The sequence below is a fragment of the Molothrus ater genome, chromosome 25 (genome assembly GCF_012460135.2).
Source record: "Molothrus ater isolate BHLD 08-10-18 breed brown headed cowbird chromosome 25, BPBGC_Mater_1.1, whole genome shotgun sequence".
NCBI lineage: Eukaryota > Metazoa > Chordata > Aves > Passeriformes > Icteridae > Molothrus > Molothrus ater.
The window spans coordinates 4,335,220-4,358,770 of record NC_050502.2 but is presented as its reverse complement, the minus strand read 5'-3'; the positions used below and the strand labels follow the sequence as shown (position 1 = coordinate 4,358,770).

Here is a 23,551-nt window from a genome sequence, read left to right as displayed (position 1 = left end):
TTTCTTAATAAAAAAATCTTTATCCTCTTTTTGAAGGAGTTTTGAAGTGCGGGGAAGCCTAAAACCAGCAAAATCCACCCCCATTCCCCCTCAGACCCCCTCTCTTCCTGTCGGGCGGGTGAAGCCTCTTCCTGCCGCCATCTTGGCCGCGGGCGCGCTGAGGCTGCGCGCGCGCCGGGCGCCATCTTTGAGCCGGGCACCGGGGACACGGCAGCGGCGGCGGCCCCGGCGGAGCGCGGCGACAGCGACACGGCGGCCCCCGGGGGCTCGGTAAAACTCCCTGAGCGACCGTAAATAGAGCGCTTCGGAGCCTCCGCGGCGGCTGGTGGGAGATGGGGAGGAACAGGCGAAGGGTGGTGCTGGCTCAACCCCGGCTCCTCCGCAAAGCCGCGCGGCCCCCGCGCTGTCCCCACAGCGGGAGGAGAACGCTGAAGGGCGAGGTGGAATTAGGGGGGAATAAAGCTGGGATTAGGTGGGAATAAAACCGGGATTATGTGGGAATAAAGGCAACGTGAGGTGGGCTTGCTCCCCCGGGGTTTTGGGGAAGGGGAGCTGCGTGCCCGGGGTAGGCCCGAGGCCTTTCCTTGGCGCTCGTCCCCTCTCCAAACTGGCGATCCCAGCCCAGGTATTTTCGGAATCTCCTCATTTTCACTTCAAAACTCCTTTTTTCCTGTTGTAGCAACGCGTCTGAGGGCCATTTCTAACGTAGTCACCTCATTCCCTAAAGGAACTTCAGGAGCTGAGTAACTCTGGATGCAGCCGGGCTGAATTCCTCCCGGAGGTTGTTAAAAACAACGCGAATCCGTGAATTTTTGGTGTTTTTTCCTTGGTTTTTTTTGAGTTATTCCTCCCGGAGGTTGTTAAAACAACGCGGTTCTGTGAATTTTTGGGGTGTTTTTCTTGTTTTTTTAAAGGTTCGGCTTTCTGACGTCGATTTTTGTTATGGAAACGCCAAAAAGCAAATTTGTTGTTGTTGTTGTTGAAGGGATCAAAGCCTCCAGGTTATTCCCAGAATTGCACTCAGGGTGGCATTTCCTAAATAAAACCCGGCTTTATTTGGCTGTAAAAAATAGAAATAAAGAAAAGGGAATTTCCTGGGGAATAAAGGATTTTGGGGTTGAATTTGGGCACAGCTGAAGCAGAGCAGGAGGAGTTTTCCAGGTAAAACTTCCTGGTGGTGTCGTTTCCCAGCTCTAATGACATTTTTCCAAGGTGAAAAATCAAATCTTTTTGGGAAAATCGACTTTTTTTTGAATTTAAGAAAAGATTCCCGTGAGGGGGAGGAATTGTCATAGGGAATTGCTGCCAGGCCTTGAGGTTGAGCTCAGAAGTACAAAAAATTAAAATAAATTTGCTTTAATTATTGCTGTTTTATTCAAGAGTAGATAGAGCAGCTTCCCTTGGTTTGGGGTTGATTCCTGAGGAGGAAAAGCTGGAGGAGAGCGAAAAAATGGCTAAAAAAAGGCCAAAAAAGGGGTTAAAATGTGGAATTCTTGGTGCTTTTCCTTCTTTGTCACCTGATAAACAGGAAGTGAATCATCAAAGGAATTCAAGGGACAAATGAAGCAGCAGGAGAAATTTTTCCAGAGGAATTTGAGGGTTTGAAATCCAAGAATTCCTCACAGGGAGGTGCAGGAAAACTTCTTTATTTTCCCTTTACAAATAGAAAAGTTGTGTTGGTTTTTTAGCTTGGTTTTTGCTGACCCTCAGCTGCTGCATTTTTGATTTGGTTTTTTATATATAATTGGTTAAAAAAAAAAAAAATTACTGCAAAAAAATTGTCATGGATTTCATGAACATTTTCATGAATTCTGGACAAAAATTCAAATTCTCATTAACTTGAATTCATTCAAGACCTGCTGAGTGCACCAGAGTTACTCATTTTTATTCTGATTTTTTTTGAATTTGACACCAGTTTAAAATTCGACAAAAAATGGATTTTAATGAACCTTTTTCATAATTAAATCACCTTAATGAAGTTTTTAGACCTTGGAGGGGTTTTTGGGGGGAGGTTTGGTTGATTCTTTTCCTGTTGTTTTGTTTATTTTTTCAAGGTTTTATTCCAATTCTTTAAACAAGATTCAGACTGTGAACTGAAATATGGAAAAACGTGGAAGGCCAAAAAAAAAAGATTTATTTTCTAAAACAATTCAATCTGAAGGGATTTTCTCTCCCCCCCAGGGTGGTGGATGTAGAAATGTTGCATTTTTAGGTGTGGAAAATACCCGAGGAAAGGAAATTCCGCCTTCCAGACTGGGAATTCCTCCAGCTTTGGGCTGGAATTCTGCTTTTCTCACCCCTCACTCCCAGGATTTCAGCAAACAGAAGAATTCAGGCTTGAAATAATTTGATTTTTAACTCCCAAGAGCATTGGGGAAAACACCTTGGGAAAACTTGAACTTCCACCAGGAGGAGCTCCAGGAGTTTTTAGGAGTAAATTCCCTGGAAAATCCATCAGATTTTGAAGCTCCAAAAGTGAATTTAACCCTGTGGAGATGGAAGAACAGGAGGGAACCCTGCACTGTTTTATTTTTATTCCCTTTGTCAAGCAGACAAAAAAAAGAAAAAAACCCACAATAATTAATATGAGAACCCAACTTTTCCTCTCTTTATTTTAATTTTAGATTTAAGAAAATTCCCTGGCAAAAAAAAAAAAAAAATCCTGGAAAATTCACAAAATTTCCTTTGTGTGAGTAAAAGGTTCCAAGTGTTTCTTCTTAAGCTGTACAGAACAATTTCATTGAATTTTGTCCTCCCCAAAGAGTCAGAAATCCTTTGCACAGAAATGTCAGGGGGGTAAAATTGATTTTTATTTGGTTTTGAGCCGGTTTGGTTGCGAGGTTGTGCGGAAAAGAACCCTAAAAATCAGAATTTTTAGAAGAATATCCAAAAGAAAAGTGGGATTCACCTGCAACAAAGGCTGAATAAAACCTCAATTTTGGGTGGCTCCCAAACCCCAATCAGCTGCTGAATTGGAGCTAATGATGCATGAATGATTAGGGAACAGCACAAATGGGAAAATTGGGAAATTTGATGGGAAACCCCAAATTCCCGACCAATTCCTTGGCTGCGGGATGGGGATGGATGAGTTTGTCCCTGTGCTGTCCCCATGTCCCCAAACCCCCTCTCAGCACCCTCCCCTCATCCAAACCCCCCCATAAAATCGCATTTTTCCCCCAGTGAGACTTTGATGGGCCAGAATTCCTGATTTTTTTGCTGCTTTTCTCCTTGTCCTGCTGTCCCTGCCTGCTTTGGGGTGTGTATAAGCACATTTCTGGGTTTATACACACAAATTTGGGGGTTTTTTTTGTTGTTCTTATTGTTGTACAGGTCATAAATACGGGGGAAGGTTTTTGTGTTTTCTTAATAGGTGAAGAAATCTCAGAAGACCCGAAATTGCAACTTACTGAATTAAATAATTAAAAAAAAAATTAAAAAAAAAAAAATTAGAAATTTCCCCAGCTATGGAAGATGGAGCCTCATTTTTTTTGCAGCCACTTTGAATCCTGAGTTCATCTTTCAAAAATACCAAAAAGGCGCTGGGGTTTTTTTTTTTTTAATAAATTTTTTTGTTGTTTTTTTTTTATGATTTTTCTTTTTTTTTTATTGGAAGAGCTAAAATATCCCTGGCTGTCTCCAGTGTGCCAGATTTGCAATGGACTCAATTCCTCCATTAGTTGTCAGATTGTTCTGAGAGCACCTCAGAGTTTGGAATTGTTGGCTGAGAGGTTCCCTTGGAATTGTCAGGAGGAAAAAACCCAAAAAAAAAAAAAACCAAAAAAAAAAAAAAAAAAAAAAAACCAAAACAAAAAAAGGCAAAATTCAAAAATTCTTTCTGCCCCTTTGTTATTCATTCACGGACTCCTTCGGCCTACAGGAGAGGGGAACTGCATGGCTGGGAAGATCAAAGCCTGTGCTCAACGTGGCCAGGTGGGTGAGCTCCAGAATGCCCTGAGGCTGAGGGGAAATCAGGGAAAAAATGCCCTGGGATTGGGGGAAAAATCGGGGAAAAATGCCCTGGGATTGGGGGAAAAATCGGGGAAAAAATGCCCTGGGATTGGGGGGAAAATCAGGGAAAAATGCCCTGGGATTGGGGGAAAAATCGGGGAAAAAATGCACTGGGATTGGGGGAAAAATGCCCTAAGATTGAGGGGGAAATTAGGGAAAAAATCCCCTGGGATTGGGGGAAAAATCGGGGAAAAAATGCACTGGGATTGGGGGGAAAATGCCCTGAGACTGAGGGGAAAATCAGGGGAAAAATGCCCTGGGATTGGGGGAAAAATCAGGGAAAAAATGCCCTGGGATTGGGGGAAAAATCGGGGAAAAAATGCACTGGGATTGAGGGAAAAATCAGGGGAAAAATGCCCTGAGTTTGAGGGAAAAATCAGGGGAAAAATGCCCTGGGATTGGGGGAAAAATGCCCTGAGTTTGAGGGAAAATTGGGGGAAAATGCCCTGAGATTGGGGGAAATATCAGGGGAAAAATGCACTGGGATTGGGGGAAAAATGCCCTGAGTTTGAGGGAAAATCAGGGGAAAATGCCCTGAGATTGGGGGAAAAATTGGGGAAAAAATACCCTGGGATTGGGGAAAATATCGGGAGAAAAATGCCCTGAGATTGAGGGGAAAATCAGGGAAAAAATGCCCTGGGATTGGGGGAAAAATCAGGGGAAAAATGCCCTGGGATTGGGGGAAAAATCGGGGAAAAAATGCCCTGGGATTGGGGGGAAAATGCCCTAAGATTGAGGGGAAAATCAGGGAAAAAATGCCCTGGGATTGAGGGAAAATCAGGGAAAAAATGCCCTGGGATTGAGGGGAAAATCAGGGGGGAAATGCACTGGGATTGGGGGAAAATGCCCTGAGACTGAGGGGAAAATCAGGGGAAAAATGCCCTGGGATTGGGGGAAATCAGGGAAAAAATGCCCTGGGATTGAGGGGAAAATCAGGGGGGAAATGCACTGGGATTGGGGGAAAATGCCCTGAGACTGAGGGGAAAATCAGGGGAAAAATGCCCTGGGATTGGGGGAAATCAGGGAAAAAATGCCCTGGGATTGAGGGGAAAATCAGGGGAAAAATGCCCTGGGATTGGGGGAAAAATCAGGGAAAAAATGCCCTGAGATTGGGGGAAAATGCCCTAAGATTGAGGGGGAAGTCAGGGAAAAAATGCCCTGAGACTGGGGGAAAATCAGGGGGAAAATGCCCTGGGTTTGGGGGGAAAATCAGGGAAAAAATGCCCTGGGATTGGGGGAAAATCGGGGAGAAAATACCCTGAGATTGAGGGGAAAATCAGGGGAAAAATGCCCTGGGATTGGGGGAAAATCAGGGGGAAAATGCCCTGGGATTGGGGGAAAATCAGGGAAAAATGCCCTGGGATTGGGGGAAAATGAGGAAAATATCTCCTGGGATTGGGGGAAAAGTGCCTGGGGATGGGGGGAAAAAATCCTCCTGGGATCAGGGAAAAATCCCCCAGGATTGGGAAATGGGATTGGGGGGAAAATGCCCCTGGTTTAAGGGAAAAAATGCTCTGGAATCAGGGAGAAAATCAGGGAAAAATCCTCTGGAATTGGAGGGAAAATGCCATGGGATCAAGGGGAAAAATCAGGGAAAAAATCCCCTGGAATTGGGGGAAAATCCTCCTGGGATTTGGGGAGAAAAATCCTCCTGGGATTTGGGGGAAAATCCTCTGAGATTGAGGGAAGAATCCCCCTGGGATTGAGGGAAAAAAATGCCCTGGAATCAGGGGATAGGACTGGGGGAAATCCCATGGGATTAACGAAAAATCCTCCTGGGATTTGGGGGAAAATCCTCTGGGATCAGGGAAAAATCCCCTGAATTTGGGGAAAATCCCCTGGGATAGAGGGAAAAGTGCCCTGGGCATGGGGGGAAATGTCCCTGGGATTAGGGGGAAAATCCTCTGGGATCAGGGGAAAAAAAATCCCCGTGGGGTTGGGGAATGGGATTTGGGGAAATTCCCCCTGGGATTGGGATTAATAGTGTAATATTGAAATAATACAAAATAATAATAATAATAATAATAATAATAATAATAATAATAATAATAATAATAATAATAATAATAGTAATAATAATAATGGCAATAACAATAATAATAACAACAATAACAATAATAATAATAACAATAACAATAATAATAACAATAATGGTGGTAATAATAATAATAATAATAATAATAATAATAATAATAATAATAATAATAATAATAATAATAATAATAATAATAATAATAATAATAAATATTTATTAGCTTTATTATTAAACCATTCCTGTATCATTGCCAACTCCAAATTACACCCAGGTTTTGAAGAAGTGCCTCTCTTTTGGGTCACCCCCTAATTTTTTGGGTCACACACAATTTTTCTCTACCTCAAGACCCAGAACTCTTATTAAGGTCACAAATTACAATTTATGCTGCAGTTTTGGCCAAATCTGCCTAAAAATCTGTTAAAAAAAACCCAGAATTTCAACAAATTCCGCTTCATTTTTCTGCCTAGCTGATTTCAACTCACTCCCTCCTTCCAAAACCAAATCAATCCACAGGAACCAACTCTAAAAAGCCCAATTTTTATTCTCCAGGGTTACTTTTAAAAAGCAGCTGTCAGAGCTAAGGCAGGAGAAGCCTTTGGGAAGCCGATTGTGCCCAGGCCGGAGGAGGGAGAGCCCTGGGAGGAGCAAAGGCCGAGCAGCGCGTGGGGATCCCCTCAGCATGGCCAGCCAGGGCCAGGACTGCTACTTCTACTTCTACTCCACCTGCACCAAGGTGAGTGCAGGGTCCCCTTGCAGGGCCTGCGACGGGGGGGATTCCCCTTCATTCATTCATTCATTAGTTAATTAATTAATGCTGATTATGGAGTCCTTGTGCAGCTCCCACTGCTGAAATCTGGATTTTTGTTTCCCTTTCCAACCCATTTATTTTTTAACCCGTGTCCTTTTCCCATCCCATTTTTAACCCTGTCCTTTTCCCATCCCATTTTTAACCCTGTCCTTTTCCCATCCCATTTTTAACCCTGTCCTTTTCCCATCCCATTTTTAACCCCTGTCCTTTTCCCATCCCATTTTTAACCCTGTCCTTTTCCAACCCATTGCTTTTACCCGGTGTGCTTTTCCTTTCCATCCCATTTTTAACCTGTGTCCTTTTCCCATCCCATTTTTAACCCTGTCCTTTTCCCATCCCATTTTAACCCTGTCCTTTTCCCATCCCATTTTAACCTGTGTCCTTTTCCCATCCCATTTTAACCCTGTCCTTTTCCCATCCCATTTTAACCCTGTCCTTTTCCCATCCCATTTTAACCCTGTCCTTTTCCCATCCCATTTTTAACCCTGTCCTTTTCCCATCCCATTTTAACCCTGTCCTTTTCCCATCCCATTTTTTTAACCTTTCTGCTTTTCCCATCCCATTTTTTTAACCTTTCTGCTTTTCCCATCCCATTTTTAACCCATGTTCTTTTCCCATCCCATTTTTTAACCCATGTTCTTTTCCCATCCCATTTTTTTAACCTGTGAGTTTTCCCTTCCCATCCCATTTTTAACTGTGTGATTTTCATTCAGATCCAATTCCCTCTAAAATTCGTCATTCCCTGCCTGGGCTCTGAGCAGGGACTGGGAGAGGGAGGAAATCGATTCCTCTTCATTAATTCACTCATTAATTAATTCATTATTGATTATTGATTCATTGTTACACTCCCAGTTCTGAAATCTGAGTTTTTTTAACCTGGGTAATTTCCCTTTCCAACCCTTTTGTTTTTAACCTTTCTGCTTTTCCCATCCCATTGTTTTAAGCTCTGTCCTTCTCCCATCCCAGGTCCTTTTCCCATCTCCTTCTCAAACTCATTTCTCCTTTAAAACGGAGTGGTTTCCCCCCATTTTTTGCTGATTTCTGGGGATTTCAGGGAGATTCCTGTACCTTAATCCCATTTTTTGCTGATTTCTGGGGATTTAATCCCATTTTTTGCTGATTTCTGGGAATTTCAGGGAGATTCCTGTTCATTAATCCCTTCTGTTTTCAGTCCTATTTTTTGCTGATTTCTGGAGATTTCAGGGAGATTCCTGTTCCTTAATCCCATTTTTTTTGCTGATTTCTGGGATTTCAGGGACATTACTATTCTTTAACCCCATTTTTTGCTGATTTCTGGGATTTCAGAGAGATTCCCGTTTTTAACCCCATTTTTTTTGCTGATTTCTGGGATTCCAGGGCGATTCCTGTTCCTTAATCCCATTTTTTTGCTGATTTCTGGGGATTTCAGGGAGATTCCTGTTTATTTCTGGGGATTTCAGGAAGATTCCTGTTCCTTAACCCCATTTTTTTTGCTGATTTCTGGGGATTTCAGGGATATTGCTATTCTTTAATCCCATTTTTTGCTGATTTCTGGGGATTTAATCCCTTTTTTTTGCTGATTTTTGGGGATTTCAGGGAGATTCCCGTTTTTAACCCCATTTTTTGCTGATTTCTGGAGATTTCAGGGAGATTCCTCTTCCTTAACCCCATTTTTTGCTGATTTCTGGCATTCCAGGGAGATTCCTGTACCTTAATCCCATTTTTTTGCTGATTTCTGGTGATTTCAGGGCGATTCCCGTTTTTAACCCCATTTTTTTGCTGATTTCTGGGGATTTCAGGGAGATTCCTGTTCCTTAATCCCATTTTTTTTTTTTTGCTGATTTCTGGCATTCCAGGGCGATTCCTGTTCCTTAATCCCATTTTTTTTGCTGATTTCTGGGGATTTAATCCCATTTTTTGCTGATTTCTGGCATTTCAGGAAGATTCCTGTTTATTTCTGGTGATTCCAGGGAGATTCCTGTTCCTTAATCCCATTTATTTTGCTGATTTCTGGGGATTTCAGGGAGATTCCCGTTTTTAATCCCATTTTTTTTGCTGATTTCTGGGGATTTCAGGGATATTGCTATTCTTTAATCCCATTTTTTGCTGATTTCTGGGGATTTAATCCCATTTTTTTGCTGATTTCTGGGGTTCCAGGGCGATTCCTGCTCCTTCCGGCACTGTGAGGCCGCCCTGGGCAGTGAGACCGTCTGCACCCTGTGGCAGGAGGGCCGGTGCTTCAGGAATGTCTGCAGGTTCAGGCACATGGAAATCGATGTGAGTACCCCCAAAAACCCCCCCAAACACCCCAAAATCATCCCAGACATTTGGGGGATAAATGGACTTTCCCAGCAAAAAAATTCCAGGGATTTTGTTACCAGGAAGGAAGAAAAAAAATCGATTTTTAAGGTATTTCTCAGCAGGAAATGTTTGTGTTCAATGATGTTATTCCCTACATTTTTCCCAGATTCCACTCTTTTAATGTGGTGGGAAACAAATTCCTGGAAACTGGAATTTCTCCTCAAATTTTTTATCCTGAGCTCTTGGAATTCCTGGAAACTGGAATTTCTCCTCCAATTTTTTATCCTGAGCTCTTGGAATCCTTGAGAGTTGGAATTTTCCCCTGAGCTCTTGGAATTCTTGAGAGCTGGAATTTCTCCTCAATTTTTTTTTTATCCTGAGCTCTTTGGAATTCCTGGAAACTGGAATTTCTCCCTAATTTTTTTATCCTGAGCTCTTGGAATTCTTGAGAGTTGGAATTTTCCCCTGAGCTCTTGGAATTCTTCCTGAATTTTTTTATGCTGAGCTCTTGGAATTCCTGGGAGCTGGAATTTCTTCCCAAATTTTTTATCCTGAGCTCTTGGAATTCTTGAGAGCTGGAATTTTCCCCTGAGCTCTTGGAATTCTTCCTGAATTTTTTTATCCTGAGCTCTTGGAATTCCTGGGAGCTGGAATTTCTCCCTAATTTTTTATCCTGAGCTCTTGGAATTCTTGAGAGCTGGAATTTCTCCCCAATTTTTTATCCTGAGCTCTCACCAAGTCAGGGTTTTTATTCTGAGCTCTTGGAATTGCTGAGAGCTGAAATTCTTCCCAAATTTTTTATCCTGAGCTCTTGGAATTCCTGAGTGCTGAAATTCTTCCCATTTTTTTTTATCCTGAGCTCTTGGAATTCTTTCTAAATTTTTTATCCTGAGCTCTTTGAAATTCTCCCAAAATTTTTTATCCTGAGCTCTTGGAATTCTTGAGAGCTGGAATTTTCCTTAGATTTTTGCCCTGAGCTCTTGGAATTCCTGAGAGCTGAAAATTCTCCCCAATTTTTTTATCCTGAGCTCTTGGAATTCTTGAGAGCTGGAATTTCTCTCTAAATGTTTTATCCTGAGCTCTTGGAATTCCTGAGAGCTGAAATTCTTCCCAAATTTTTTATCCTGAGCTCTTGGAATTGTCCAGGGTAGGGAGAAAAAAAAAAGGAAAAAGATGGGAAGGCGCTAAAGCTGTGAAAGATAAATTCAGGTGGATTTCACCAGCAACTGAAATGTGAAAATGGCAATTTTTCCCTGTGAATAATCCCATTCTTTTGGATTGTGTATTGTGAATAATCCCATTCTTTTGGATTGTGTATTGTGAATAATCCCATTCTTTTGGATTTTGTATTGATTTAAAACTCTGTGACCGTGTCCTGCCTTTCCCAGCTGAATGCTGGGAAGAAAATCCAACTAAATTCCATTTTTCCAGTCTCTCATTTTTGGCTGGGATTTGTGGTTTCCCCAGCCATATTTTGAGCTGGGATTTGTGGTTTTTTGCCCAGAAAAAGCGCAGTGAGATCGCCTGTTACTGGGAGAACCAGCCTGGGGGCTGCCAGAAGCACAACTGTGCCTTCCACCACACCAAGGGCAGATACGTGGATGGGCTCTTCCTTCCCCCCAGCAAAAGTGAGTTTGCAACTTCCTTTTCCCCCAAAATATCCAAAAATTCATTTACATGGATGGGCTCTTCCTTCTCCCAAGCAAAAGTGAGTTTTCCACCTCCTTTTCCCTCAAAATATCCAAAAATTAATGCTCAATGTTCCTTAAAATTACCTGGATGTGATCTTCCTTCCCTTGAGCAAAAGTGAATTTTCAACTTCCTTTTCCCTCAAAATATCCCATAATTAATGCTTAATGATCCATTTAATTATGTGGATGGGCTCTTCCTTCCCCCCAGCAAAAGTGAGTTTTCCACCTCTTTTTCCCCTCAAAATATCCAAAAATTCATGGGGAATATTCCATAAAATTACCTGGATGTGATCTTCCTTCCCCCCAGCAAAAGTGAGTTTGCAACTTCCTTTTCCCTTCTCCTTTGATCCCTTTATATGTGGGGAATACAGAACTGAATCCAGGAGTGTTCTGTTATCAAATTTACACCATTTGGGGTAAAAATGTGGGATATTTTTCCTTTTCCCTTCCTTTTCTGTTTTCCTTTCATCCCTTTATAGGTGTGAAATACAGAACTGAATCCAGGAGTGTTCTGTTATTAAATTTACAACTTTTGGGGTAAAAATGTGGGATATTTTTCCTTTTCCCTTCTCCTTTAATCCCTTTATGTGTGTGTAGTACAGAACTGAATCCAGGAGTGTTCTGTTATCAAATTTACACCATTTGGGGTAAAAATTTAGGATATTTTTCCCTTGCAGCCACTCTCCCCAGCCCCCCCGAGGCTGCAGAGGATGAGGTGAAGTTGGTGCAGCTGCAGCAGAACAAGCTCTCGGTTCAGTCCAACCCCTGCCCTCAGCTCAGGGGGGTGATGAAAGTGGAGAATTCTGAGAATGTCCCCAGTCCCACCCACCCCCCAGTGGTCATCAACGCTGCAGATGATGATGAAGATGATGATGGTGAGAAATCTTGAGTTTATTTCAATCATTTCTGCTTTAAATCGAGATGAAAATCACCAAATTTGGCGTTTAAGCTGCAGAAAAGAATCATAATTTGTTGTTGTTGTTGTTGAAATATCGAACAATATAAAAATGAACCGTTTTTGCTAAAACCCTCCTCCATAAATCATTTCATTTTGGGGTTGATTTTCCTTTCCAGACCAGCTTTCTGAAGAAGGAGAAGAAACCAAAACCCCAGTGCAGCCTCCACCCCCAGAGAGCCACAATGGGCTGAGGGTGATTTCCACCAGGAAATCCAACCCCAGTGCAAAGCCAGGTAATGCAAGGGCTGCAGTGTGGGAGTTAAAAACCAAATATTCCTAAAATAAACCTGAGCCCAGGGATGCTGAATGGAATCCTGGAGCTCATTCCCACCTAAGCAGGGAAAAACCTCCTGGTTTGGTTTTGTGGGGCAAAATGGAGTTTAAAGTGGAGTTGGGAGGGGTTTAAAGTGGAGTTTAGGGAGTTTAAGGTGGGAGTTTAAGGTGGGAGTTTAAGGTGGGAGTTTGAGGGGGTTTAAAGTGGGGTTTGAGGGGTTTAAAGTGGGGTTTGAGGGGGTTTAAAGTGGAGTTTGAGGGGGTTTAAAGTGGGGTTTGAGGGGTTTAAAGTGGGGTTTGAGGGGGTTTAAAGTGGAGTTTGAGGGGTTTAAAGTGGAGTTTGAGGGGTTTAAAGTGGGGTTTGAGGGAGTTTTAAGTGGAGTTTAAGGTGGGAGTTTTAAGGTGGGAGTTTGAGGGGGTTTAAAGTGGAGTTTGAGGGGGTTTAAAGTGGAGTTTGGGGAGTTTTAAGTGGAGCTTAGGGTGGGAGTTTGAGGGGGTTTAAGGTGGGGTTTGAAGGGGTTTAAAGTGGGGTTTGAGGAGTTTTAAATGGAGTTGAGGGGGGTTTAAAGTGGAGTTGAGGGGGGTTAAGTGGAGTTTGAGGGGTTCTAAATGGGGTTAAAGGAGTTTTAAATGGGGTTGAAAGGGTTTAAAATGGCGTTGGGAGGGGTTTAAGTGGAGTTTAGGGAGTTTTAAGTGGAGTTTAGGGTGGGAGTTTTAAGGTGGGAGTTTGAGGGGGTTTAAAGTGGGGTTTGAGGGGTTTAAAGTGGAGTTTGGGGAGTTTTAAGTGGAGCTTAGGGTGGGAGTTTGAGGGGTTTAAGGTGGGGTTTGAGGGGGTTTAAAGTAGGGTTTGAGGGGTTTGAAGTGGGGTTTGAGGAGTTTTAAATGGATTTGAGGAGTTTTAAATGGAGTTGAGGGGGGTTTAAAGTGGAGTTTGAGGGGTTCTAAATGGGGTTAAAGGAGTTTTAAATGGGGTTGGGAGGGTTTAAAATGGAGTTGGGAGGGGTTTAAGTGGAGTTTAGGGAGTTTTAAGTGGAGTTTAGGGTGGGAGTTTTAAGGTGGGAGTTTGAGGGGGTTTAAAGTGGGGTTTGAGGAGTTTTAAGTGGACTTGAAGGAGTTTTAAATGGAGTTTGAGGGGTTTAAAGTGGAGTTGGGAGGGGTTTAAGTGGAGTTTGAGGGGTTTAAAATGGGGGTTAAGGAGTTTTAAATGGGGTTGGGAGGGTTTAAAATGGAGTTGGGAGGGGTTTAAGTGGAGTTTAGGGAGTTTTAAGTGGAGTTGAAGGAGTTCAAAGAGTAAAAATGGAATTTAAAGAGTTAAAGTGGAGTTTAGAAATGTCTGAACGAGTCCCTTCAGGCATTGTGGAAATCCAGATCCAAGGAATTCAGGAATCTTTAATCCCTCTCCATGACTTTGTGCTCTAAAATGTGGATTTTCCCTTGGAGGGTGGAAGAAGCTGCCACTTTTCCAAAACCCCACCTGTTCTGGGGCTTCTTAACCCCTGGGGAGTGGTGAGAGGGTTTATTCCCAATACTCTGAGAAGGATTTACCTCCATTTCCTGAACTATTCTGTGCTTCCAGATGACAACTTAAATTTTGGGATCAAAACCTTGGAAGAGATCAAACTGAAGAAACTCAAGGAAAAAGCCAAAAAACAAGGTGGTGAGTTAATACCCCTAAAACCCCTCCTCATCCTTCTGTTCATCCTTGGCTTTAATCCTGATTTTCCTTGGATAATTTGCAATGAATTAATTAATCATTTTGCAAATTAGGAGATCCTACAGGAACAAAATTCCTTTTTTTTTTAGAGGGGCTACACTGGCATGTGGCAGCTGGTTTTTTCCTGCTTAGAATTCTGAGGAAAATTCCTAAATATTCTGATTTTTCCCTGTTTTTCCATGCAGAAGGTCCTTCAGGAGTGGCTGTGGAGCCTCTCCAAGCCCGGAACATTCCTGTGCCAGAGAAGGAAAATGTCAGGACTGTGCTGAGAACTGTGACCCTCTCCTCCAAGGAAGGTAAAAAAATCCCAAAATTCCCCTTTCACACCCCCTAAATCCAATCAATGATCATTAAGAGAATTATCTTAATAATCCTGAGATGTTAATTAGGAGAATTATCCTCATAATCCTGAGATTCACTGCTGCCTTTCCTGATTTGAATTTTAGAGCTCGTGGTTGTGTTGGAAAAGTTGGGAATTTTTTGCAGGTGTTGGGTTTGGTTGGGATTAATTCAGGAAGTTTTATCATTAAAACCAATTTCCCTCCCAGTCCTTCTTTAATTCCTGTGCTTTGACAGCCAGAAAATGGCTTTTTTGGGGGGATAAGGGGATTTTTTGGTGCAAAAAATGATTTTTTTTTTGTTTCAGGGGAGGACCCTGTGATCCAGCTGAACCTTCCTGACAGACTGGGGAAAAGGAAAACCCTCATGGGTGAGAGCTTTTTGTGAAATATTTCCATCAAAACCAGCAAATTCTGTTAGCACCTAAACCCCAAAACCATTCCAAATTCACCTGGCAGGAGTCAGGTTCCTGCAGAGGAATATCCTGAAAGAATTTCTCATTTTGTGTCTTTGGAAAGGTGGCAAAACTTTCCTTCCCCTGAGGAGGAGCGTGGCTGACAGGCTGGGGAGGAAGGCAGAGCTGCAGGAGAACTCCGAGAAGGCCCCAAAAAGAGGCACAGGTACCAAACCCCCCTGGAATTCCCTCCTGGAATTCCTGTCCAGCTGTCCCAAATCTTTTGGGATTTGCTGCTTGAGGATTCTGTCCAGCCTTTCCCTTTGGGGTTTTCTGCTTAGGATTTTCTGTCCAGCTTTTCCCTTTGGGATTTTCTGTCCAGCTTTTCCCTTTGGGGTTTTCTGTCCAGCTTTTCCCTTTGGGATTTTCTGTCCAGCTTTTCCCTTTGGGATTTTCTGTCCAGCCTTTCCCTTTGGGGTTTTCTGTCCAGCCTTTCCCTTTGGGGTTTTCTGTCCAGCCTTTCCCTTTGGGGTTTTCTGTCCAGCCTTTCCCTTTGGGATTTTCTGTCCAGCCTTTCCCTTTGGGATTTTCTGTCCAGCCTTTCCCTTTGGGATTTTCTGTCCAGCTTTTCCCTTTGGGGTTTTCTGCTTAAGATTTTCTGTCCAGCTTTTCCCTTTGGGATTTTCTGTCCAGCTTCTCTCTCTTGGATTTTATGTCCAGTTTTTCTGCTTGGGATTTTCCCTTTGGGGTTTTCTGTCCAGCTTTTCCCTTTCTGTCCAGCTTTCCCTTTGGGATTTTCTGTCCAGCTTTTCTGCTTGGGATTTTCTGGTTGGGGTTTTCTGTCCAGCTTTTCCCTTTGGGATTTTTCTGTCCAGTTTTTCTGCTTAGGATTTTCTGGTTGAGATTTTCTGTCCAGCTTCTCTCTTTTGGATTTTCTGTCCAGTTTTTCTGCTTGGGATTTTCCCTTTGGGGTTTTCTGTCCAGCTTTTCCCTTTGGGGTTTTCTGCTTAGGATTTTCTGTCCAACTTCTCTCTTTTGGATTTTCTGTCCAGTTTTTCTGCTTGGGATTTTCCCTTTGGGGTTTTCTGTCCAGCCTTTCCCTTTAGGGTTTTCTGTCCAGTTTTTCCCTTTGGATTTTCTGCTTGGGATTTTCTGTCCAGCTTTTCCCTTTGGGATTTTCTGTCCAGCTTTTCCCTTTGGGATTTTCTGTTCCTCCTCTCTTCTCCTGCTTCTTCCTGCACGTTGGTTGTGGTTTCAAGGTCACTCTGAGTCCCACTGAGGTGCTCTCCTCTCTCATTTCCCACCCAAAATTGGGATTTTTGCCACTTTTTTTTTACTGTTTTGTTTTTTAGTTCAAGTCCTGAAGTCCCTGAAGGAGAGGCTGGGGCTGCCCTCTGAACAGAGCAGCACTGAGACAGGTAAAAATTAGATTTAAAATATTCTTGTTGTTGTTGTTGTTGTTTTTCCCCAGAACTTTCTTGCAGCCTTGAATTGCTGATTTTAAAGGATCTGATTTTCCAAATTCAAGTGGTTCAAAGGAGGGGGAGAAGTTTTGTTCAGGGAATTGGGATTGTCCTGCCTGAAGAGGAGGAATTTTGGGGTGATCTCATTGTGGCCTGAAGGGAACCTGCAGGAAAGGTGGAGAGGGAGTATTCCCAAGGAATGGAGGGACAGGATGAGGGGAATGGTCAGACCAATGGGGTTTAAATGGGATTTTGGGAAGGAATTGTTCTCTGAGAGGGGCTGGGATGGAATTCCCAGGGGAGCTGTGGCTGCTCCATCCCTGGGAGTGTCCCAGGCTGGGCTGGACAGTGAATAAAAATGATAAAATGGGTAAAATTCATCAAATGACACCCTGGGATGGTGGGAGGTGTCCCTGCCCATGGCATTGGATGATCCCTTCCAACCCAACCCATTCCAGCCTTCCCTGGGCTGCTTTGCCTGGGATATTGGGAAGAAATCCTTGCCTGGATTCCCATGGCTGCCCCTGCATCCCTGGGAGCCCCCAAGGCTGGGTGGGGTTTGGGGCACCCTGGGACCATGGGAAGGGGCATGGGATGGCAATGGGATGATCTTTAGGATCTTCCAAGCCAAACCATTCCAGGATTCCATAAAAAATCCCAGTTTAGGACCCCAGACTCATTCCCAGCCTGCAAATTCCCAGAGAATCCGTGGCTGCCCCATCCCTGGAGTCCCCAAGGCTGGATGGGGTTTGGGGCACCATGGGAAGGGGCATGGGGTGGGAGTGGGATGATCCTTAGGATCTTCCAACCCAAACCATTCCAGAATTCCATAAAAAATCCCAGTTTCAGGACTCCTGATGCATTCCCAGAGAATCCTTGGCTGCCCCATCCCTGGTGTGTGCCAGTCCTGTTTGGAGCAACCTGGGACAGGGCAAAGTGTCCCTGGATGATCCTCAGAGTCCTTCCAAGCCAAGGAGCACTGAGAGCCCTCAATCCCAAATTCCCTCAGTGCTGGGAGGAATTCTGGAGGCTTTTCCCCCCTCTCCTTGATCTCTCTTTGATTCCTGGCTTGGATTTTTCTGCCCTCAGACAAAGCTGCCAAGCCCATCGAGGAGATCAGAGTGAAAACCCTGGAGGAAATCCGCTTGGAAAGAGCCAACCAGAGGAGAGGGGAACCCCCAGCCAAAATCCCAGGAGAAGGAAGGAAAACTGAAGATCCAAATTTAGGAGCAAAACCCTCCCCTGCTGCCCGCAGCAAATCCCTGATGGGAGCCCTGGTGGAAAAAAACCACAAAAGGTTGGGAGAGGAGAAGGAAAAACCCGAGGAATTCAGCAGCAGGGCCAAAAGTGAGGCAGATGCCAGGAAACAGAACATTCCTGCTCCAGCTGGGGCAGGCAGGGTGCAGCTGGCAGAGCCTGGCAGAGCCAAAGGAGCCGGAGAAGTTCGGATCAAAACCCTGGAGGAGATCAAGAGGGAGAAGGCGCTGAGGCTGCAGCAGAGCGGGGAGAACGTCCCTGGCAGCCCTGGCCAGGCCGAGGCCGCCACGAGGGGCAGGAAACTGCTGAGGGTCACCAAGCTCCTGGGTGAGCAGGGATCCAGCCCCTGGGAGCTGGGATTGTCCCCTGGGAGCTGGGATTGTCCCCTGGGAGTTGGGATTGTCCCCTGGGAATTCTCATTGTCCCCTGGGAATTCTCATTGTCCCCTGGCAGCTGGGGTTGTCCTTGGGAATTGTGCTTCTCCCCCCTGGGAGTTCCAGTTCTGCTTCTCCTTGGGAGCTGGGGTTGTCCCTTGGGAGCTGGGGTTGTCCCTTGGGAGTTGGGATTGTCCTTTGGGAGCTGGAATTGTCCCTTGGGAGCTGGGATTGTCCTTGGGAATTGTGCTTTTCCCCTCTGGGAGTTCCAGTTCTGCTTCTCCTTGGGAGCTGGGGTTGTGCCCTGGGAGCTGGGGTTGTGCCTTGGGAGCTGGGGTTGTCCCTTGGGAGTTCTGGTTGTCCCTTGGTTGTCCTTGGGGAGTTCTTCTCCTCCTTGGGAATTGTGGTTTCCCCCTGGGAATTCTGCTCCTCCTTGGGAATTCTGCTTCCCCTGGGAATTGTGGTTTCCACCTGGGAATTCTGATTGTCCTTGGGAACTCTGATTCCCTTTGGGAATTTTGCTTCTCCTTGGGAACTGATTCCCTTTGGGAATTCTCCTTCCCCCCCAGGAGTTCTGATTGTCCTCGGGAGTTCTGATTGTCCTTGGGAACTGATTCCCTTTGGGAGTTCTGCTTCCCCCCCTGGGAATTCTGCTCCCTCTTAGGAATTCTGCTCCCACTGGGAATTGTGCTCCTCCCTGGGAGTTCTGCGTTTCCTTAGGAATTCTGATTGTTCTTGGGAATTCTGATTCTTTTTGGGAATTCTGCTCCCCTTTGGGAGTTGTGCTTTTCCTTGGGAATTGTGATTTCCTTTGAGAACTCTGATTCTCCTGGGAATTCTGCTCCTCCTTTGGAATTGTGCTTCTCCCTGGGGAGTTCTGCTTCCCTCTGGGGGTTCTGCTTCTCCTTGGGAACTGATTCCCTTTGGGAATTGTGCTTTCCACCTGGGAATTCTGCTTCCCTTTGGGAATTCTGCTTCCCTGTGCGAGTTCTGCTCCTCCTTGGGAATTGTGCTTTCATTTGGAAGTTCTGCTTCTCCTTGGGAATTTCCCTCTTTTTATTCTGCCCTGGATTTTGTATGGTGGAATCCATCCCATTCCCCTTTGGAATATTGTTTGGGAAGGATTTATCCATTTCTGAGCAATAATTATAGTAATAATAACAGTAATGATGATGGTGCTCAATGGTGGGACTGAAGGAGAGAGAAAATTCCACAGGAATTGCTTCCTGTCAATAAAAATAGGGAAACAGCCCCCCCAAGAAAACAAAAAAAAACCAATTTTTGGATGTTTTTTCTTGGTTTAAAGCACCTGGAAGAGAAGAAAAAATGATTGTGGAGCTGAACAAACCTTCCCCCAAAAATGGCTCTGCCCCTGCTGAGGTGAGTCTGGACAAATTTATAACAAAAATTTCTCATTTCTGATCAGCTCCTCCCATTTCCATAGGTTTTTATCACTAGATTTTTTTCCCCTAAGAAGCCTCTTGGTGTTTTTTGTTGTTTTTTTTTTTTTTTTTCCCCCTGTCAGAATTCAGGGAATTCTGGAATTCAGGTGAAGAGCCTGGAGGAAATCATGTGGGAGAAACGGCAGCAGAAACAACGGCAGGAGGAGAAACTGCAGCAGGGAGCTGGGGCAGTTCCAGCTGAAAAGCAGGAAAAAAACCAGGAGAAAAACCAGGAAAAAAACCAGGAAAAAACCCCAGGATCAGGGAGCCCTGAGGCTGCTGTGGGGTCAGCCCAGCTGGGCAGGAGGAGAGGAGGAGGAAAAGCCCCCGAGGATGGAGGGGGAACCCCAGAGAAGGAGCCGGGGAAAAAGGGAGCTCAGCTGCCCGAGAGGAGAGGCAGAGGTGGGGCTGTGTGGGGTTTGTGGGGTTTGGGGTTTGTGGGATGGGATTTGTGGGGTTGGGAGTGGTCTTTGTGGGGTTGGGGTTTAGGGGAATGATCTGTGTGGGGTTGGGGTTTAGGGGATTGTCTGTGTGGGGTTGGGAATGTTCAGTGTGGCTTTGGGGTTTGTGGGAATGGTCTGGGGTTGGTGTTTAGGGGAGTGGTCTGGGGTTGGGGTTTGTGGGATGTTCTGTGTGGGGTTGGGAATGTTCACTGTGGGGTTGGGATTAATGGGATGGTCTGTGTGGGGTTGGGATTTAGGGGAATGATTTGTGTGGGGTTAGGAATGTTCAGTGTGGGGTTGGGGTTTGTGGGATGGGCTGTGTGGGGTTGGGAATGTTCTGTGTGGGGTTGGGGTTTATGGGATGGTCTGTGTGGGGTTGGGGTTGGTGGGAATGATCTGGAGTTGGGATTTATGGGAATGTTCTGGGGTTGGGTGTTCCTGGGAGTGTTTTGGGGTTGGAGTTTGTGGGAATGGTCTATGAGGAGTTGGGATTTATGGGAATGTTCTGGGGTTGGGGTTTATGGTAAAGCTCAGTGTGGGGTTGGGATTAGTGGGAATAGTCTGGGGTTGGGGTTTGTGGGGCAACTCAGTTTGGGGTTTATGGGAATGCTCAGTTTGGGGTTGGGGTTTGTGGGAATGCTCAGTTTGGGGTTGGGGTTTGTGGGAATGCTCAGTTTGGGGTTGGGGTTTGTGGGAATGCTCAGTTTGGGGTTGGGGTTCATAGGAATGCTCAGTTTGGGGTTGGGGTTTGTGGGAATGCTCAGTTTGGGGTTGGGGTTTGTGGGAATGCTCAGTGTGGGGTTGGGGTTTGTGGGAATGCTCAGTTTGGGGTTGGGGTTCATAGGAATGCTCAGTTTGGAGTTGGGGTTTGTGGGAATGCTCAGTTTGGGGTCGGGGTTTGTGGGAATGCTCAGTGTGGGGTTGGGGTTTGTGGGAATGCTCAGTTTGGGGTCGGGGTTTGTGGGAATGCTCAGTGTGGGGTTGGGTTGGGGTTTAGGGAGGCAGAGCTGGGGGCTTGATAAGGGGGTTTGATAGATAAAGGGATTTAATGAGTAAAGGGATTTGATAAAGGGATTTGATTGATAAAGGGGTTGATAAAGGAAGGGGTTTGATTGATAAAGGAAGGGCTTTCATAGATGAATTTTCCCCCTTCTTTCCCTGTTTTCCCTCCTTTTCTCTCCATCCCAGCCAAATCCAAGGTGTGCCTGAAGCCCCTGGATGCCAAAGCTCCTCCCAAGCAGCCCCTGAAGAGGAAGGGCCCCGAGGGCCACCCCCCTGCTGTGGTGGCAGTGAAGCCACTCAGTGCCACCAGCGGGGACACCCAGGAGTCCCCAGCCAAGGTAAGGCCCCAAATCTCCCCAAATTCCCAAAAAAAAAAAAACCCTGGAAAACTGAAATTTTCTCCAGCTCTCCCAGCACTTTTCACCCCAGGAATCCCAGGGGCAGCACATTCCTGCTTTGGAGGCATCTCCAGAATTCCCTGCTGGGATTTGGGAAGGATTTTTCTCCTTTTCAAAGCAAAAATTACTTTAAAAAACCGAAATTCCTCATTTCAGGAATGCCCTGCTTCAGGTGAAGCACAAAAGGAAGAATTTTCCTAAAATTTGTGATTTTTTTAGATCCTAAAAATTCTCAGGTTCTCCTGAGTTCCCTGCTGGGATTTGGGAAGGATTTTTATCCTTTCCAAGGCAAAAATTCCTTTTCAAAAACCCCAGATTCCTTATTTCAGGAGTGTCCTGCTTCAGGTGAAGCAGAAAAGGAAAAATTTGGGATTTTTTAGATCCTAAAACTTGTTCTGCTCCTCATTGTCAGGTTGTTCCCCCTTCTCTGGACAGCAGCCTGGACTCCAACCCTCGGAGGGAGAATTCCCAGAGCAGGTAACCCCAAATCCCAACCCCAAATTCCCTTTTCCCTCCTGACCCCAGGGATGGGATGTGGGGTGGGCACCAGGGGAAATCCCAGCTTTGAGGGAAATCAGGCCCAAAATCCTACAGAGGAACATTTAATTGCAATTAATGTCTGTGCAGCAGAGCTGCTTTGGGGTTCTACAAATGCTGCACGTGGACACTCCCCAGAATTGATCCTGGGCTCCCAAAATTGATCCTGGACTTCCCAAAACTGGTCCTGGAGTCCCAAAATTGATCCAGGTCTTCCGAAAACTGATGCAGGACCCCAAAACCAATCCTGAACTGCCAGAATTTATCCAGGACTTTCCAAAACTGATCCATGACTCCAGAATTGATCCTGAACTTCCCAAAACCAATCCAGGGCTCCCCAAACCCAGTCCCAGCCTCCCAAACCAAATCCAGGACTCCAAAATTGATCCTGAGCTGCCAAAATTGATCCAGGACTTCCCAAACCAATCAAGGACTCCCCAAACCCAGTCCCAGCCTCCCAAAACTCAATCCAGGATTCCCCAAACCCAATCCAAGACTCCAAAATTGATCCTGAGCTGCCAGAATTGATCCAGGACTCCCCAAACCCAGCCCAGGACTCCCCAAACCCAGCCCAGGACTCTCCAAACCCAATCCAGGACTCCCCAAACCCAATCCAGGACTCCCCAAACCCAGCCCAGGACTCCCCAAACCCAATCCAGGACTCCCCAAACCCAATCCAGGACTCCCCAAACCCAATCCAGGACTCCCCAAACCCAATCCAGGACTCCCCAAACCCAATCCAGGACTCTCCAAACCCAGCCCAGGACTCCCCAAACCCAATCCAGGACTCCCCAAACCCAGCCCAGGACTCCCCAAACCCAATCCAGCCCCCACCAAACCCAGCCCAGGACTCTCCAAACCCAATCCAGGACTCCCCAAACCCAATCCAGGACTCCCCAAACCCAGCCCAGGACTCCCCAAACCAAATCCAGCACTCCCCAAACCCATCCCCACCCTCCCCAATCCCCTGCCTCTGCAAACCCAAACCCTCAGTCTCCCCCTCAGGTCCCCCCTCGCTGACTCCTCCCTTCTGCTCTCCCCAGCCCTGAGCTGCAGCCTGGCACCCAGGGGGATTCCCTGGCACAGTCAGAGGTGTCTGGCTCTTCCTCCTCATCCACATCCTCCTCCTCCTCCTCCCTGGAGGCTCCCCTGAAGCTGCGGCGCCTGAGCTCGGCCGGCGGCGCCAAGGCCGCGCTCTCGGTGGAGGACGACTTTGAGAAACTCATCTGGGAGATCTCTGGGGGAAAACTGGAGGCAGAAATCGACCTGGATCCAGGCAAGGATGAGGATGATCTCCTGCTGGAACTGTCTGAGATGATTGACAGCTGAGAGGGGAGGTTTTTTGGAAAAAAAAAAACAAAAATGGGGAAAGAAGACGCGACACCAAAAAAAAAAAAAAACACCCTGAAAAAACAAAATTTTCTCCTCACCTCCCACAAAAATCCTGTAAATGTTGTTGGATCTGTGGAGGAGACCCTGCCCCAGCTGGAAGCGCAGTTGGATTGTTAGGATTAGGCAGAGTCTGCTCTCAGTTATCCCAAAATTCCGGGCTGAGTTTGTCCCCCCACGGGACAGGACAGAGCACTTGGAACGCCCTGAGGGGCCACAGATCCCATCTCCAGAGCTCCCTCCTGGACAGAAAATCCCAAAAAATCCCTGGAGTTACTGTGTCAACTCTGGGAGCCACGGATGGACTCGCATTTGGGGGGAATTCAGGGAAAAGAGGCAAAATCTGAGGCAGGATTTTGGACCAAAGCCTGCCAGGGTGAGCCTGGCTCGGGATGATCTGGGGGATTTTTTCCATGGGGAAAAGCAAAATTTCTCCTGGGATTCTGGAAAAGGAACATTGCTTCAAGTGCCTCTGGGTTCTGAGGATTTCTCCCTGCAATGAACCTCCTACATCCAGCTGGGATCATTTTGGGAGGGGGAAAAAACACAAACACCTGGAATGTTCCCCCTTGGCTGCTCCCTCTTTTCCAGCCCTTTGGAGATGGGATTGAGTGAAATCCCCGTGGGGTTTTTTTTTTTCATTTTGTTTTGGGATTTGTTTTTTTTTGTTTTTCTGTAAATATTTTATTCTTCCATTTTATATTTGTATGATTCTATTTAAGGGATTAAAGGTAGGCTGCTCACTG

General features: G+C 45.6%; 1 protein-coding gene across 3 annotated transcripts; it reads left to right on the top strand.

Moving 5' to 3' along the window:
• The first annotated feature begins 196 nt into the window (after positions 1-196).
• On the top strand, positions 197-23,551 carry ZC3H11A (zinc finger CCCH-type containing 11A). Of its 3 annotated transcripts, none has more exons than XM_036398352.2 (18): positions 197-270; positions 3,878-3,930; positions 6,593-6,776; positions 8,988-9,107; positions 10,636-10,759; positions 11,500-11,697; positions 11,897-12,013; positions 13,630-13,710; positions 13,953-14,063; positions 14,414-14,476; positions 14,625-14,726; positions 15,853-15,918; positions 17,053-17,547; positions 18,901-18,974; positions 19,120-19,438; positions 20,668-20,819; positions 21,292-21,356; positions 22,460-23,551. In XM_036398352.2, exons 3-18 carry the CDS (start codon positions 6,723-6,725, stop codon positions 22,743-22,745), a joined length of 2,427 nt encoding a protein of 808 aa, XP_036254245.1. In that variant the 5' UTR covers positions 197-270; positions 3,878-3,930; positions 6,593-6,722; the 3' UTR covers positions 22,746-23,551. The 3 variants fall into 3 exon arrangements, with proteins under 3 accessions (XP_036254245.1, XP_036254246.1, XP_036254244.1); XM_036398351.1 differs by having other exon boundaries at positions 207-2,689; XM_036398353.1 differs by having other exon boundaries at positions 206-3,930; positions 13,630-13,707.

Coding starts and splice junctions, on each gene's coding strand:
- ZC3H11A (XM_036398352.2), top strand. CDS start 6,723: ATGGCCAGCCAGGGCCAGGACTGCTACTTCTACTTCTACTCCACCTGC. Junction 11,698..11,896: donor TGATGATGAAGATGATGATG/GTGAGAAATCTT, acceptor TTTCCTTTCCAG/ACCAGCTTTCTGAAGAAGGA. Junction 19,439..20,667: donor GCCCGAGAGGAGAGGCAGAG/GTGGGGCTGTGT, acceptor TCTCCATCCCAG/CCAAATCCAAGGTGTGCCTG.